Source organism: Corylus avellana, chromosome 1 (assembly GCF_965113065.1).
Source record: "Corylus avellana chromosome 1, dhCorAvel1.hap1.2, whole genome shotgun sequence".
Taxonomy (NCBI): Eukaryota; Viridiplantae; Streptophyta; class Magnoliopsida; order Fagales; family Betulaceae; genus Corylus; species Corylus avellana.
The window spans coordinates 7,551,037-7,566,623 of NC_142490.1; the positions used below are offsets into that span (position 1 = coordinate 7,551,037).

The 15,587-nt window shown below is 36.3% G+C and overlaps 2 protein-coding genes across 2 annotated transcripts; both read right to left on the bottom strand.

Moving 5' to 3' along the window:
* Positions 1-10,294: 10,294 nt before the first annotated feature.
* Positions 10,295-10,840, bottom strand: LOC148587907 (pentatricopeptide repeat-containing protein At2g03880, mitochondrial-like). Its single transcript, XM_088513216.1, has one exon. The coding sequence runs from the start codon at positions 10,838-10,840 to the stop codon at positions 10,295-10,297; it is 546 nt and encodes a 181-aa protein (XP_088369342.1).
* Positions 10,841-12,569: 1,729 nt separating this feature from the next.
* Positions 12,570-15,526, bottom strand: LOC148587908 (putative cytochrome c oxidase subunit 5C-1). The gene is made up of 2 exons (XM_088516223.1): positions 15,422-15,526; positions 12,570-14,310 (listed from the first exon to the last, which is right to left on the bottom strand). Exon 2 carries the CDS (start codon positions 14,278-14,280, stop codon positions 14,086-14,088), a length of 195 nt encoding a protein of 64 aa, XP_088372349.1. The 5' UTR covers positions 14,281-14,310; positions 15,422-15,526; the 3' UTR covers positions 12,570-14,085.
* Between the last annotated feature and the right edge of the window lie 61 nt (positions 15,527-15,587).

Consider the following 15,587-nt stretch of genomic DNA (forward strand, 5'->3'; position numbering starts at 1 on the left):
TCGGTTTGCTTTAGACAATCTTAAGGCAATACCACAAGTCAATTACCTATTAATTTGTTTTGAAAAAAAATGCCAGTCACACCCTAGGTTGATAAAAGTCTATTGATTTAACTTAGGAGACATCATAATTACATTACCAAGGCATTGTGCTTTAATAGGGTTAAGACATGTCTGTTGTTGACTTCTTTCGGAGAGTATGCAATTCTTTAGTCTTATTCGTTATGGAATGGGGCTGAAAGTCAAACCAGTGAGTTAATTACCAGTAAATTAATTTTATGGGGTGTAACATATATTATTCAGCCAAACATAATCTAGCTCCTCAAAAATAATATTGACTGTGTCATTCAAAAGAATGGTGCGCCTCTCGAGATCTATCGTCGACTAAACTAGTTATTAAACAACACATGTTTCATAGGTGGCAAATATACAAGTTTAAGTCTAAAACTTAGTAAGTATAAATACACATGACGTTGAGGTTGTCATATGGTGATCTCAAATACTTATAAATCACATGTACCAATGTTAGATTACGGTTCATTATTTGACAATATAATCATTAATACAATATACATACAATATATGCTACAAAAATAATCATCTTGTAGTCTAAATCTATATAGTATATCAAAACCCTTAATCCCTTTTTGGTAAGGTTGACATTGTCTCTAAGGACCCGTAGTACAATACCGATGTCTACGATATTGCTGCATATCGTCTTTTACTAGCAGCCTAACTGAGTCCAACCTTGGATAACCTACACCACTAGCAAATCTCTAAATGTGACCACATCCAGACATGGTACGCCCATCACAAAACAATTATTGAATCCAAAGCCAAACATTAAAAGTAAATATCTTTGACCATAGGACTAAACCCTTATAATTTTAGTAAGCACATGGCATTTATCCCCAATGTATCAGTATATCATATCATACGATGCAATTTCATTTTTCACTATCTTTTATGTACAAGCATGCATTTACAAATCATCACTTGTTTACGTCATCATTCATTTTTACAAATATAGTTCATAGTGGTCTAAAATATATTTCATATCAGTTGTAAACATATACGTTTAATACATAAGATAATCATACTATGAACCACCAGTGGCAATGGTTCAGTGGTATCAAGGAAATCCCCATGAGGTTGGGCATGTACTAGGGTGTGACTTGTGAGTTTGATTATTCGCAGCTAAAAATCATTTACACAAACCTGATTAGTATTAGTCGCATTGGAAACCACTAAGTCTTTGTGAAGCTAGGTCAAACTATGGTTCAATTGGTCTTGAGGGAGCATCTACGGTTCCTATTGTCCAGGTCCCTCATGAGCAGTTCTTAATGGGCATGTGTTACCATGGTCACGTCAAGTAAAATAGCCACAATTGGTTACTATTTCATACCCTTTTGCTTAAAAAAATAGATAATCATGTTATGCATAAAAAAAAATAATAACAAGTATACATGTGAGTCTTACTCATTTGAGTTGTAGGGTTATTCCATAAGATCATCTTGAGGCTCCACAACCTCAGAATTTGAGAAAATACCTCAAGTCAACCATGGATCTATATGAAGATACATAATGTCTCAATTAGGGATAAAATTGTCATTATGACTACTCGCCGAATGCTCATGTATCACCTCGAACATTCTTTGTTGAACGTTCGGCACTTAAAATGATCGTTCGCTAGGCATGCAAAATGTCCAACTCCACAAAGTTGCTGGCTTTAGCTATTCTAACACGATCCAAGGTGCTTATATGAAGCTTAATGGTGCCCTAGGTCGTATTAACACTTTCATGCACAACAAAATACGCTAAACGTCATTAAACGGCTAACATATTGTTAGAGCCTGTTTGGAATTGCGTTTAAGAAATAGAGTTTTTAAGTCAAAGAAACGTTTAAGAAATAGAGTTTTTAAGTCAAAAAAAGCTTTTGGGCAAAAGCTTCATTTTTAAGCTTTTGCCAAAAGTGTTTTTTTGGCCATTTTTAGGCTTTTTGAACCCTTAAAAGTGCTTTTAATTTTTTTACCAAACAGATACTTTTTTCTTTAAACGGACTTTTTGAGTGTTAAAAGCACTTTTAAACCACTCAAACGCAATCCCAAATAGGTCCTTAATCTTAAAAAATTATTGCATCGTCATGGGTTTATATACAACTATAAAAAAGCTCTCATATCAAAATATATTCATGCCATAACATTAATGTATCAATGTCTTATCCTTTAACTGAGTAAAAGTAACCCCACATGAAATTAGCCATTTGCATTTTAGATGTATTTATGTACCTATTCACATATCCATATAATTTATTTAATATTTCTCTATCTCCCTCTCTCTTTCTTTAAATTTATTATTATTATTATTATTTGTTTATTCTTATTATTCTTTCCCTCCCACGATTTTTGCCTCTCTCTTCTTCTTTCAAGCAACTATTTTTTGTCATTAATTAACATACTTGTGTGCAATAATGAAAAAAAAGAAGAAGCAAGCTCTCGCTTTTTCTATAAGCTCCCTCATTCTCTCCTTGGATAGACTCTTTGAAAAAGACTGGTCTTTTTATTTTATGTGCGATCATTCGATCTCCTCTTAAGTCCTCATCGTCTTCAAGTCTTAGTCATTGGTCTGATTGGTTTCCTTATTATGGCTGATAACCAAATCTCTCAAGATGATCTGCAAATCTTTATTGAAGAAATAACTGCTTTAGGCTGGGACAATCCAAAGTAGCTTGAAGTTCTAGAGGAAGCTCCACCTCACCAAGAAGCGTTTGCAATCCTGGAAGGTTACTCACATTGAAACTTGTTAATTAACAATTGTTCAGGTCTACTCTAGCTTCAGCCTGGAGTTTTGCTGCCCCCTTGGCTGTGGCAGTCATGGCTCCAAATCTGTTTCTATTTGCTGTTCCATAAAAGTGTCACATGGAGCGTATTCTTCAGCAAGGACCATGGAATATTAAAGGTTCTCTTCTTCTTCTTCATCCTTGGTCTACTGTTTTAACCATTAATGAAGTTGTGCTTACCTTCTGTCCATTTTGGGTTCAAATTCATGGTCTTCCTATGCAAAATATGACTACTCGTAATGCAATCATGATTAGTAAAGCTCTTGGTACTTTGCTAGAAGTGGAAAATTGTACCATTATGGGTCTTATTTGTAGGCAGCATCTAAGGATTAAGGTTGATTTCAACACCTCAAGACCTTTAGTCCCTGGCTTCCACATTCCTCATTCTGGTAAAGATCCATTGTGGGTTAATTTTAAATATGAGAGGCTGGCAGATTATTGCACTCTCTCTTGATTAATTGGTCATAAGAAACTTTTTTGTCCTGCTCCACCATCCTCACACCCTCATACTAGATATGGTATATCTCTCAAAGGCACGTCTTTTTCAAGCCCAGGGGTTGTTTCTTCTACTTCAGGGAGTAATTCTGGTTCTGGGTTGTCTACGGAGGGACAAGGTATCCATTCTGAAGCTTATGGTACGGCCTCTCATGGTGGTGAGTCCACTCGGTAGCAAATAATTCCAAGAAATCTCGTGTCTCAGCTTGCTGTCCAAGATTCAAATTTCTCTCAAGATTCTGCCCCATTGTCAATAAAGGCTGTAGGCAAGCAACACGTGGGCCACTTTCAAAACTCTACTGGGTGTTGTGGATCTCCTTCATCCACGTCATCAGAGGCCAGCTTTTCTCCTTCATCTGATGCAACACATTCAACTATTATTGACAAAGGTAAGGCTCCTCTCATTAATGCCCAACCTTTAATTTCAAACCTACAATATCCTATCATCAATGCTGCAAATTTTCCTCTTCAATATTATTATGGTTATGCTTCACCTTATCTCATGGATTCAACTATTACCAACATCCAAGAAATATCAGAGCCCATGTATATTCCCTTACAGCACACTACCACTATTGAGCCTCCTGATTTCCATTTCTCAAATATGCCAAGGCTAGTTTTTAATAAGACAACCATATCTTCTGTTGGGCCTCCTGTAATACAGTCACCTAACTTATCAAAGCCGGTTTCTTTAAAAACAAATTTCTCTATTGTTGGGCTTCTTGAATCTTATTCTTCAAATATTGCAAGGCTTGTCTTAAATATTTCGCCCATCTCCACGGTTGGGCCCCCTGAACCTCACTCTCCTAATGCAACAAGGCCAGTTTCAACAAAATCCCATACCCCCACTATTGGGCCTACCATATTCCCCCAACCTTTCACTTTTAGCCCAAAACAAAATCCCACCCGCAAATCCACTTAATAATCTACCCACTTCACACATTTCCATCCATACCCACTGAAAACACCTCCTCCTACCACCTGTCCATTTCGATTCCCTGCACCTTCCCTTTCAACAATCCCCATTTCATCTCCTAGATACTCATGTCCCGCCTTTAGCCCCTGCCTTGAAATTGTTGGCCAAAAATAAGAAAAAGAGGGTGGCTTTGATGGACATTGGTGAAGACTCGGCAAGATCTCTGAAAAAATCAAAGCAAATTCCTGTCCCCAAGTATGACTCTTTTACCAGTATGGAAATGGTTGCATTGTCGTTGGCTTCACTCGAGCTCGGTTGCGACAATGGGTCATTTTACAGCTTTTCTGCACAACCCTTTCTCTTCAATTATGAGTGACCACTTCCCTAACTAAGGCATGCAGATTTCTAAAAGTGAAAGCTCTTTCCCTACTATTGAATAGGGAGGTCCCTTGGCTCAGTCTCGGTTGAGTCAGACTGCTTCTCTTACCCCTTCTCAAGCTGCTGGGAATATTTCTTTTTTCGGCAATTCCTCTACCAAGTCTTTTGGAGCTAAGACTGTTACTGCCTCACAAGTGTAAATTCGTATCTCTCCAGCAAGTATTATTGGGCTTTAAGAGGAACCAAGAGCTTTGGAAAAGCTACTCAGGCTTATGGGAATTTTGTTAGAGATGATGTTGAGGTTCATTCTTCTAATGTTGTTCGTTCTAAGGGAGCGGGTCTGCCTAGGCCCCCTTCTAAGATATAATTTTCCTTACTTGGAATTGTAGAGGCTTATCTCGTGCCTCTGCAATTCGTAGTTTACGGGCAAAGGTTAGAAAACATTCACCTAATGTAATTTTTCTTTCTGAAACTAAGACTAAACCATATGATGCTACTATTATACTGAATAGGCTTGGTTTCTTTTTGATGTCTCATGTTCCTGCTTCTGGCTCTAGAGGAGTACTTTTGTTAGCTTGGCGTTTTGGTGTTGACCTTGAATGTTTTCTTTCCAATATAAATACAATAAGTGCTTGGTGTTACTCTGATCCTCCTCATAAACCTTGGATATTGTCTTGTATATATGGCTCTCCTTTTAGTACTCATAAATTTAAATTATGAGAATCTCTGGACTCTATGGGTAAAGATTTTTTTGGGGCTTGGTTGTGTATTGGAGACTTCACTATGATTTTGAATCAATTGAAAAAACAAGGTGGACGCCCGTTTGCTAGTTCTTCCAATGATTTTTTTCACTCTTTTATGGATTCATACGGCATGGTTGATTTAGGTTTTTTCTGGTAATCCATTCACTTGGTCTAATAATAGACAGGGTCATCACAATATTAAAGAGCGATTGGATAGAGGTATTGCTTATACTAATTGGATTCATCAATTTCCAGTTTTCTCTCTTCGCCATTTGCCTGGGCATGCTTCTGATCAGAACCCTCTATTGCTCAACACTTCTATGGATTCTTCCATGTTACATCGTCCATTTAGATTTGAAGAATTTTGGCCTAGAGATCCATCCTGTGAATCAGTTGTAGTTATGGCTTGGGATTATGTCTCGAATGGTTCTCCAACTTTTATTTTATCTAAACGTTTGAAATCTACAAAAGCTGTTTTAAAGAGTTGGAATATACTGCACTTTGGTAACATACAAAAAAATACTACAGCAACTCTTGGAAAGCTGGATGTTATCCAACAAGCTTCTCCTTCGCCTCAAAATCATTTAGAGGAGTTGTAGCTTCAGAAAGTGCTCAATGATCTTTTGGAAAAAGAGGAAATTCTTTGGAAAAATAAGTCTCGTGAACTTTGGTTGACTTGTAAAGATTTAAATACCAAATTTTTTCATACCTCTACTCTCATAAAGCGAAGGCGCAATACTATAACTTTCCTTAAGGTCCAATTCCAGTACTTGGATTTCTGATCGTAATGCTATTGGGAATTGCTTTACGAATCATTTCAAAACATTATTCTCCTCTTCAAGCCCTATTATTTTTTATGACATGCTATCTTTATTTGAGAATGTTATTTCGGAAGAGGAAAATCAAATGTTATGCAATATTCTTTCAAAACAAGAAATTTATACTGCTCTTTCCAGTATTGGGTCAGCTAAAGCCCCTGGACTCGATGGTTTTACTGCACTTTTCTATAAAAAATATTGGCACATTGTGAAAGAGGTGGTTCTCCAATGTGTATGAGATTTCTTCTCACACGACCATCTTTTGAGTGAACAAAATCATACTTTTATTGCTCTTGTTCTGAAGTAGCTTGGTCCTTTTTCTATGAATCACTTTAGGCCTATTAGTCTGTGCAATATCATTTACAAGATTATCTCCAAGATATTGACTAATAGGTTTAAATCTTTGCTTCCTAGCATAATCTCTCCTTATCAATTTACATTTGTGCCTGCAAGAAATATTTAAGATAATTATATTTTAGCTCATGAGCTCCTTCACACTCTTAAATCAAAACAAAGACGAGGTGGTCTCATGGCAGTTAAGATTGACATGGAGAAAGCTTTTGACAGGATGGAATTGAATTTTCTTCTAGCTATGTTATCCAAATTGGCCTTTCACCCACTTTGGATAAATTGGATTCGTATCTGTATATCTTCCACGACATTCTCCATAATGATTAATGACAGTCCTTTTGGGTTCTTCGCTCCAGATTGAGGTTTACGACAGGGAGATCCTTTATCTTCTTTTCTTTTTATACTGGGTACTAAAGTTATTTCGCGACTTTTTCATCAACAGGAATCTCTGGGCTTATTCAAACGAAATCGGATCGGTTGTTCTTGTGCTCATATTACCCATCTTTTATTTGCTGATGAGTTGATAGTTTTTGCTAAAGCCACTTCCACTAAAGCATCTCGAATAAAATCCTATTTAGATCAATATTGCAGCTAGTCTAGTCAAAAGGTTAACATTTCAAAATATTTTATTCATTTAAGCAAAAATATGGCAGCTGCCACTCGAACAGGCATCAATAATATTCTTCCATTTAAATCACCAACTTCTGCAGCTATCTATCTAGGGCTTCATTTTCTCTTAAGTGGTTCGAAATTAGCAAACTTTCAGTTTTTATTAGATAGGGTTGTGGGTAAAGTTGATGGTTGGTATGCTAAAACTCTGTCTCAAGCGGGACGATCTATGCTTATTAAATCTACAGCATCTACTATTCCTTCTTATGTGATGGGCACTTTTCTTCTCCTCGATACCATTTGCCATAAGCTAGATAAAATCTTTAAAGATTTTTGGTGGGGACTCCCAAAAGGTAAATCTCGAAATCTTTCTCTAAAATCTTAGAGTTCAATTTGCTTACCCTGTCAAGCAAGTTGTTTGGGTTTTAGGCTAATGAAAGATTTCAATCTTGCTTTGATTGCTAAACTTGGTTGGAAAATGCTTTCAAACTTTGACTCTCTTTGGGTTCGGCAACTCTCAGCGAAGTACATTAAATATGGTAACTTCTTCTCTTCGCCAATCACACCCTCAGCTTCATGGTTATGGAAAGGAATTCAAAAGAGCAAGCCTCTTTTGCTTTTTGGAGCTTGCCTTCAGGTCGCAAAAACATCATCGCTTCCTATATGAACTTATGCTTGGATTCCCACTATGACAGACTTCAAACCAATTCCGAGGTTTCCTTGTAATAGAATTTAGCCTTCTTTGCATATTTCTGACCTACTTCAACAATCTCCATTGCAATGGAATCTGTCTACGATATCAGCTATATTCGATCAAGCCACTGTTGCAAAAATTTTGAAGATTAAAAGCTCCTTGAATCCATTTCCACAATATCTCTGGACTCCTTCTTGCTCAGGAAAATTTTCTTCAAATTCGGCTTATCTCTACATTATTCATGCTCATTCTCTCCCAGTTCCTATTCAGATTCCGTTCTCTTTTTGGAAATCTATTTGGAAGTTAAATCTGAATGATCGGTTGAGACTTTTTCTCTGGAAAATTGCTTGGAATATTCTCCCAACAAGGGCTAGATTGGATGAGTTATTTTCCACAAATAACTCCTTGAACCATTGCCCTTTATGCAAATCTTCTCTGGATTCGCTGCAACATCTATTTTTCAATTGCATCTTTGCTCGAGTTGTATGGCGGAATTCTTTTTAGCCTCTTGACTCTTTTGCTCTAAATTTCTCAAACATGGTTGATTGGATAAATGTGATTCTTTCTCCTGGTATATCTCTAGCCATTCCACCAGCTGATCATCATAAATTCCAGATCTTTCCGTCTGTTGCATGTGATCTTTTATGGTTCTATTGCAACAAAGCCTAACATGAGGGAAACATTGTGAATGCTCATTCCATCTCTGCTCATATAAACAAAATTAGTTTGGAACATTTTCATGCATGGAATATTAGGTCTTCTCTCATAGAAGAAATTTGGACTCCTCCATCTGTGACTTGGTTTAAGATTAACTTTGATATAGCCATTAGAGATTCTTTTTCTGTTCAAGCAGCGGTCAGTCGAGATTCAAATGGCTCTATTATTCGGATTCTCTCTCAAATTAGTTCGGCTTGTCTTCCTAATTATGGAGAAGCTCTTGCAGCTCAATTGGCAGTTTCTCTAGCTACTTCACTTCATATTGGTAAATTTATTATAGAAGGGGATTCCCAAGTTGTCATTCTGGCTTTCCAGTAGCCCGCTCTCTCTTTTGATTGGAGGATTTCTTCCGTTATTTTGGATACCATTGACTCTATCCCAGCATCTTCATTTTGGGAAGCTAGGAAAGTCACAAAAAATGCAAACTTCTGCGCCCATTATGCAGCATGTTGGGCCGCGGCCATAAATTTTTCTGGCTGCATTCCCTGTCACTCTTCTTCTTTTAGCTCGATTCCTATCACCAGTGGGAAGGATCCTCCGGACTTTTTATTGCTTTCCTAGTTTGTTGTTTTTCTTTTCCTGTTTATAGTTTTTTTATGTACTCACAAAAAGAAAAAAAAAAAAAAACATACTTGTGTGCAGATACACATCCCTGCACAGTTTGTATTGAGAGTTTATTGTGTTTGAAAAATATATAACCATTTTTTAAAAATAACCACTAAAAAAAAAAAAAACACAAAGACCGTTTGAAAGAAATACCGTCAAAAAAATACAATCCTTAGAAAAGAAACTGAGAAAGATAAAAAAATATTTTAAATAATATAGATAAATAATAGATAATGGGATGTATAATGCATTTCAAAACTCATTAGAGCACTCACAATGAAGTAGTTATTTTGCACTTTTATGTAAAATGACTAATGATATGTTTGGAATTGTGTTTGAGGAGCTTAAAAGTGCTTTTAATACTCAAAAAGTTCGTTTAAAGAAAAAATACTCGTTTGGTAAAAAAATTAAAACTGCTTTTAAGGATTAAAAAATCTAAAAAGCTCTTTTTGACTTAAAAGTTCTATTTCTTAAACATAATCTCAAACAGGCTTTAATTAAAAATGGGTAAAAATGTCTTGGCATCAGCTTATGTGAAAATATATATATATACAAAGAGGTTTGATAAAGGCACAACACAAACCCAACTTAAAACCAACTTCTCTCCTACATGGCATTTATTTATTTTTTTATTATATTTTTTTTTAAAACCAAATTAAAGGCCTGTAAAAATCAAATTTCAGAAATCCTAAAATTCCTCTCTCAGTCCCTCGCTCTCCCTCCCACGCTCACCCTCTCTCCTCCGGCGAGTTCATTGGCCACCGGAAATTCTCTCTCACTCCAGCACTCTCCCTCCCGCGCTCACCCTCTCTCTCCTCCGGCGAGTTCTTCGGCACCGGCGAAGCTATCCGTCCACTGTCTCTCTCACTCCGGCGACGTCTACAGCCACCGGCGAAGCTCCTGTCTCTCTCTCACTCCGGCGAAGTCGAAGGCTCTCTCTCTCCTCCACCGGTGGTAAGTAATCCCTCTCTCTCATCCACATTCAAAATCTAGGGCTTTTTGATTTATGTGTAGTGGGTGCTAGAATAGTGTATTAGATTTATATGTATTTAGGGTTTAGATTTCTGTTTTTTTGAATATTATTGGGTATGGATTTTTACTTCTTTTTCCGTTGGTTGAAGCTGTGTTTGTTCATGCCCGAGAAAGATAGTTTTTGGTCAGATTTCTCATTTGCATTATTCTCTGCAGTTTGTCAAATATAAGTCCTTCTATTGCATTATTTCTTTTTACATCCACAAACAAATCTGATTCTAAATCCATCTTTATCAATTTAGAGTGCAACTGTCTACCCAATTCCTTGAGCCCCATTCCGGCACAAGCTTTAAGAACACTTGATAAAGTAAACATATTTGGACATATTTTTGACCTTTTCATTTGCTCAAACAAGTTTAAAGCCCATTCATGGGACTCACAAAGAACACAGCCAGCAATAACAGCATTCCAGGAAACAATATCAGGTTGTGCAATTTCGTCAAAAACAATAATTGCATCTTCCATATCCCCTGCTTTGGCATACATGTTAACAAGCACATTTGCTGAGAATAGATCAGTATCATATCCAAGCTTTATCAAATACCCATGAATTTTCCTTCCTTGACCACTATCCCCCAAACTCGAGCAAGCTTTCAGAATACTAGACAAACTAAACTCATTGGGTCTTATTCCATTCAAAACCATTTCCTGAAACAAACCCAGGGCTTCTCCCCTCGTTGACAATTTGGTATAACAAATAGGTGGCAGGTACATGTGCATTAGTTGTCTGATTAAAACTTTAAAGGAGGACCTTAATTATCAAATTAATTACAATAATTAATTAAATCTTTTATAAAAACAAAAACAGTTTTATATATGTACAGTAGAAAGAGAATGGTGATTTGGAAGGTTAATTAATTTGTTGTATGAGTAATGATTTTAAATCTTTATAAATGAAAATTGGAAGCAAATTAGGGTACCTCATCTGCTGCAGGCTTTTCTTGGTTGGAATATTTTGGTCATTTTCGAAAACTCAACAACCTTATTTAATAAGTGATTGCATATTCTAGTTTGTCTTTATAGTTCACACTGCTTATTATAGTTCACACTGCTTTTTATAGTTCACACTGCTTATATTCTAGTTTGTATAATTCAGTGACTTCCTTTACTCTCTGAGCTTCTATCTCTCTGAATTCTTTCAAAGCCTCAATCCTCACAACCTCAACAAGCACTTGTTCTTCATTAGCTTTCTCAATCTCCTTCGAAAGGGCTTGAGCAGAGCTCAAATAAGAAAACATTTTCGAACTTGAGGCTTCAACTTCCTTCTCTGTCCGCGATTTCTCTTCCAAAACATGAGCCATGTCTAGCTTAAGCTTACTCAACTCCTGTTTCACAAATTCCAGTTCTCTCATCACTTCTGCATACTGATAACTCTCAATGTTCCTAACAGCCAATGCCCGTTCTTCGCGCCTCCTCGATTTATTTAGCATCTCAATGTCTTGCATCTGCGCCTTTGCCTTCGAGTTTGACTTCTCAATTAATAAAGATAGATCTTTCACTGTCTTCTTTGCATTAGAGAGCTCAGATTCTGCTTGAGCACTAACTGACTCCGCAGCCTTTTTGCTCTCTTTGTATCGACCAAGGTCCCTTCGTGCTATATGCAATTCTCTTGTTCTCGAAGAGGTCTTCTTTATGAATTCAAAAGACATAGTTATAACAGAGGAACACAAATGGTTTGCAAGTGCTTAAAAACAAATGGAAAATGGTGAAATGGAATTTAGTGAAAGTATTTGTTAATTTGTAGTTATAACGTGCAAATGATGGTGTCAGTGTTATAATCAAAGCTAGATTTAGTTATTCAAGTATTGGTTTTTGGTCCGATTGATCTTTTGATCCATTGAACATCATGGGGAAAATAAATGGAAAGGGAGGGAAGTGGGGCCAAGGTTTGAGCAAACTAGATATTTTCAGTTGTGGAGTTGAACCTTTTTCTTCTTTTTTCCCTTCCCAACAGACATTTTCCCTAGTGTCATATCTTAACTCTTTGATGGACTAGTTACTTGGTTATATTGGTGTAGAATGAAAACAGTACTCCTTGGCAGGCCACAACCACTCCTGTGGAGATGAGTCCTTTCATGTCAGCTAATAGAATTAAGAAGCCAATATTGCTTATCCACGGAGAAGACAATATTACAGGACATGCATTATAAAGTCCTGTAAATCATAATTTTTTTTTTAATGATATTGGCATCATAAAATTGCTGTGAACTTCAATATCTTGTTCTGCCCTGTGAAAATCCATGAAGATGTCTATAACAGTTCCATTATTTTCTGTTCGATGCTTGGTAATTTAGCTCACTTGGGTGCCATGACTTGGAAGTTTTCTGGATGATAACTTTTGTTGCAATCCAACATTGAACTCAATAATGTAAGTATTAACTCTTTTCTTCATACTACAGATTTTCAAAATTTTGGCATTTTGCGAAGTAATTTGGTTACTCTCTGTGTGTTAAAATACTTACCTAAAGAGGGAATAGATGTTTCTTCCTATGCTTCTTTGCAAATATTAGCATCCAATTTGTTGCTACCTATTTACACTTCTTGCATATTGATGGTTTTGAACCAAAAAGAAGAAAATCGCTTGTTCAAACTCTGCTGCTTTCTTGCATATACTCTGCAATTTCTAGCACAAAATGATTCACACAGCTCAAGGTGTCAGGGATCATATGACTTCCACTAACTGTCTTATCATTATTTTAAAAAAATCATAGCCATACAAACTTTCCCAATAATTAAAAATGCAGAGTATTGATTGAAACCTAAATATCTCTGGAGGTATATGCATCATGACAGAAGCTTAAACATTTGCCATTACATACACCCATATAAACAATATTAATCACTTACTATTTTTTCTTTTCCTTTTTCGTCAATGGTCAAATGTTTAAGAAATAAGGATAGTTGGGGTGAATAGATCATAATCCAATCATAATTAGATTTTAAAAAAAAAAACAAAAATAAAAAAAAACTAAAATTAGTGTCGACAAATTAAAGTTCCAAATTATAAAAATCTGCAATGTTTATCCTGCATGCCAATAATGCAGCCAATAATGCATGCCAATTTTATCATGCATGTCCTCTGGGAAACTGATAGATAGTTGCAGAAATATTGTGTGTCAAATACTACTGATCTAAAAGCAGATATTGACGCATCTAAACATGATGTAAGCAAAGATGCTACAGGTTCCAAAAGCAACAAACGCATCAAATTTACGCAAAAACACACATCAATTTTATTTTCTTGAACATTGCTTCCAAGTGTAATTCAAAACTGTAATTTGACATGTCATTTGATCCTCATTGAGGCATCATTACGTAAATTTGATGGTTTTCCTCGTGAGATATCAGTGCGTAAATTTGATGTCCGAAGTGTAATTCAATATTATTGAGACTTGAAATGTCACTTGATCCAATACTTGCAGTACTGCGTATATTTGAAGCTTGTAATTCTCACATGAATTTTAAAAATGCATGTGAAAATTATTTTCTCTAAGAATAAATGTCACATGCTTTGTTAATCCTATTAAAAATATATACCAGAATTGCTTGTTTTAAAAAAACTGATGTCAGTTTACACATGCTACAAAGAATGCCTGCCTGCTACAACTCCTCTTCACTTGTCTCATTTACACGTATGATGTATGCATAATAACGGTGAGTAGTCTAGCATTTCACTTGAGCAACCATAATAGAAACCACAAGCAAATACCATAAAACTTTGATGAATTTATATCTAAAGCAAACACTGTACTCCACAAATCAGTACAATATGTTTATTTCCTTAAATTCCAAAGTAAAGCTCATCTTAAGATTCAAGAGCCAAATATAGGGGGATCACAAAATGATCAAACTACAGAATGTGTCCACTCATGACAGAAACAAAGAAAGATTTATTCTTCGGCAGTAACAACACTAATCTCACCCTTCTCCAACAAGTCATAAAATTGCCACACTTTCCTCTGTTCATTCCAGTGATGCATTTTCCAGAGGCCACCAGCAGCCAAACCAAGTGCCAACCCAATGCATAACTCCTTCACAACACTTGGTCCTTTCAAGGTGGCATGAGCAACCCTAGAGCCAGCCATTGTGCTTCTTTAGTAGAAAGCTTGTAAAGTCTGCAAGTAGAGACGACGGGCCATTTTCATTATTTTCTTTTTAAGAGGCACAAAAGTAAAATCAACAAGCCAATCAATTAAAATAACCAAACAATATTTCCAAAGGATAAGTAAATGCCAGATTACAACTGTTATTACAAATTAATATTGTCATATTAGTTCAAACACCCAGTAAGTGAATTTGTTACAGAGTATATTACCGATCGACACGAGTCTTACTGCAGCTAGGGGCGAAACTACATTGTGAAGCCCCCAAGCCTCAACGCGTTCCCCATATATATATATATATATATATATATATATATATATATATATATATATATATATAACCCTTTCAAAATCAAAATTTTACTGCCCAAAAAAGTTCTTTTTGGTTTTGTCCCCTGCACCTAAAATTCTAGTTCCACCCTTGATATGCAGCCTATGAAAGAACAAGGACAAGCTAGTTATTGCAACTTCAATATTGTGAAAATCTTGATAATCATATGCTGCTAGAATCAAATATTAATTGCAACCTGACAGCTTCATACTCATGCAATGAGTTGCACGGTTAGACATTCAATTTGTTTATAAGAAAGCAAAGATCAGTGGGCAAACTTCTAATAACCTTTAGGTATCATCACTGGTTCATCATACATTAATGTTTACTTTAAATTCCAAATCTGTTCTTGTCCAATTATCAGTCTCAAGAAAACATATACTTTCCTACTCCAAAACCGCACATTTGACACCTAAAAAGGCCATAAAGTACAATTAAATGTCAATGCCCAGGTTCAGTGGAAAGAGAAAACTTTCCTATAACACTAAAATTGCATCAATACAATAATACATATAATCTCCAACAAGAAGTTCCAAATTTTAAAACGATGCTTTACCTTACCGCAGCACAAGCACTCCCCACCAAAAACAAATATTCACTACCCAATCAAACATAGAACTAAAAAACAATAAAACCACCAAAACTGCCAGCTTTCTCGGCATCCAACCAAACAAAAACACATCAAAGACATAGAGGCCGAGAAAACAAAACCAAAACCCTAATCAGAAGAAAAAAAATCAATAATAAAAAGATCTAACAGGGGGATTTGAGTTTATAAGGAAGAAGACACACCAGGATGAGATCGAAGGGGGTGGCCTGGTCGACCTTGACGAACTCGGCGTCCCAGGCCTTGAGGTCGTCGTCGGAGGTGGAGCGTTCTTCGGACGCGGCGGCTGCTTTGGGAGTCTCGACGTGCTTCTTGCAGTACTCGGTGGCCGAAGACGTCGCCGGAGTGAGA

Excerpts from the sequence above, each read along its gene's own strand:
- LOC148587907 (XM_088513216.1), bottom strand. The coding sequence starts at position 10,840 with ATGGTTTTGAATGGAATAAGACCCAATGAGTTTAGTTTGTCTAGTATT.
- LOC148587908 (XM_088516223.1), bottom strand. The coding sequence starts at position 14,280 with ATGGCTGGCTCTAGGGTTGCTCATGCCACCTTGAAAGGACCAAGTGTT.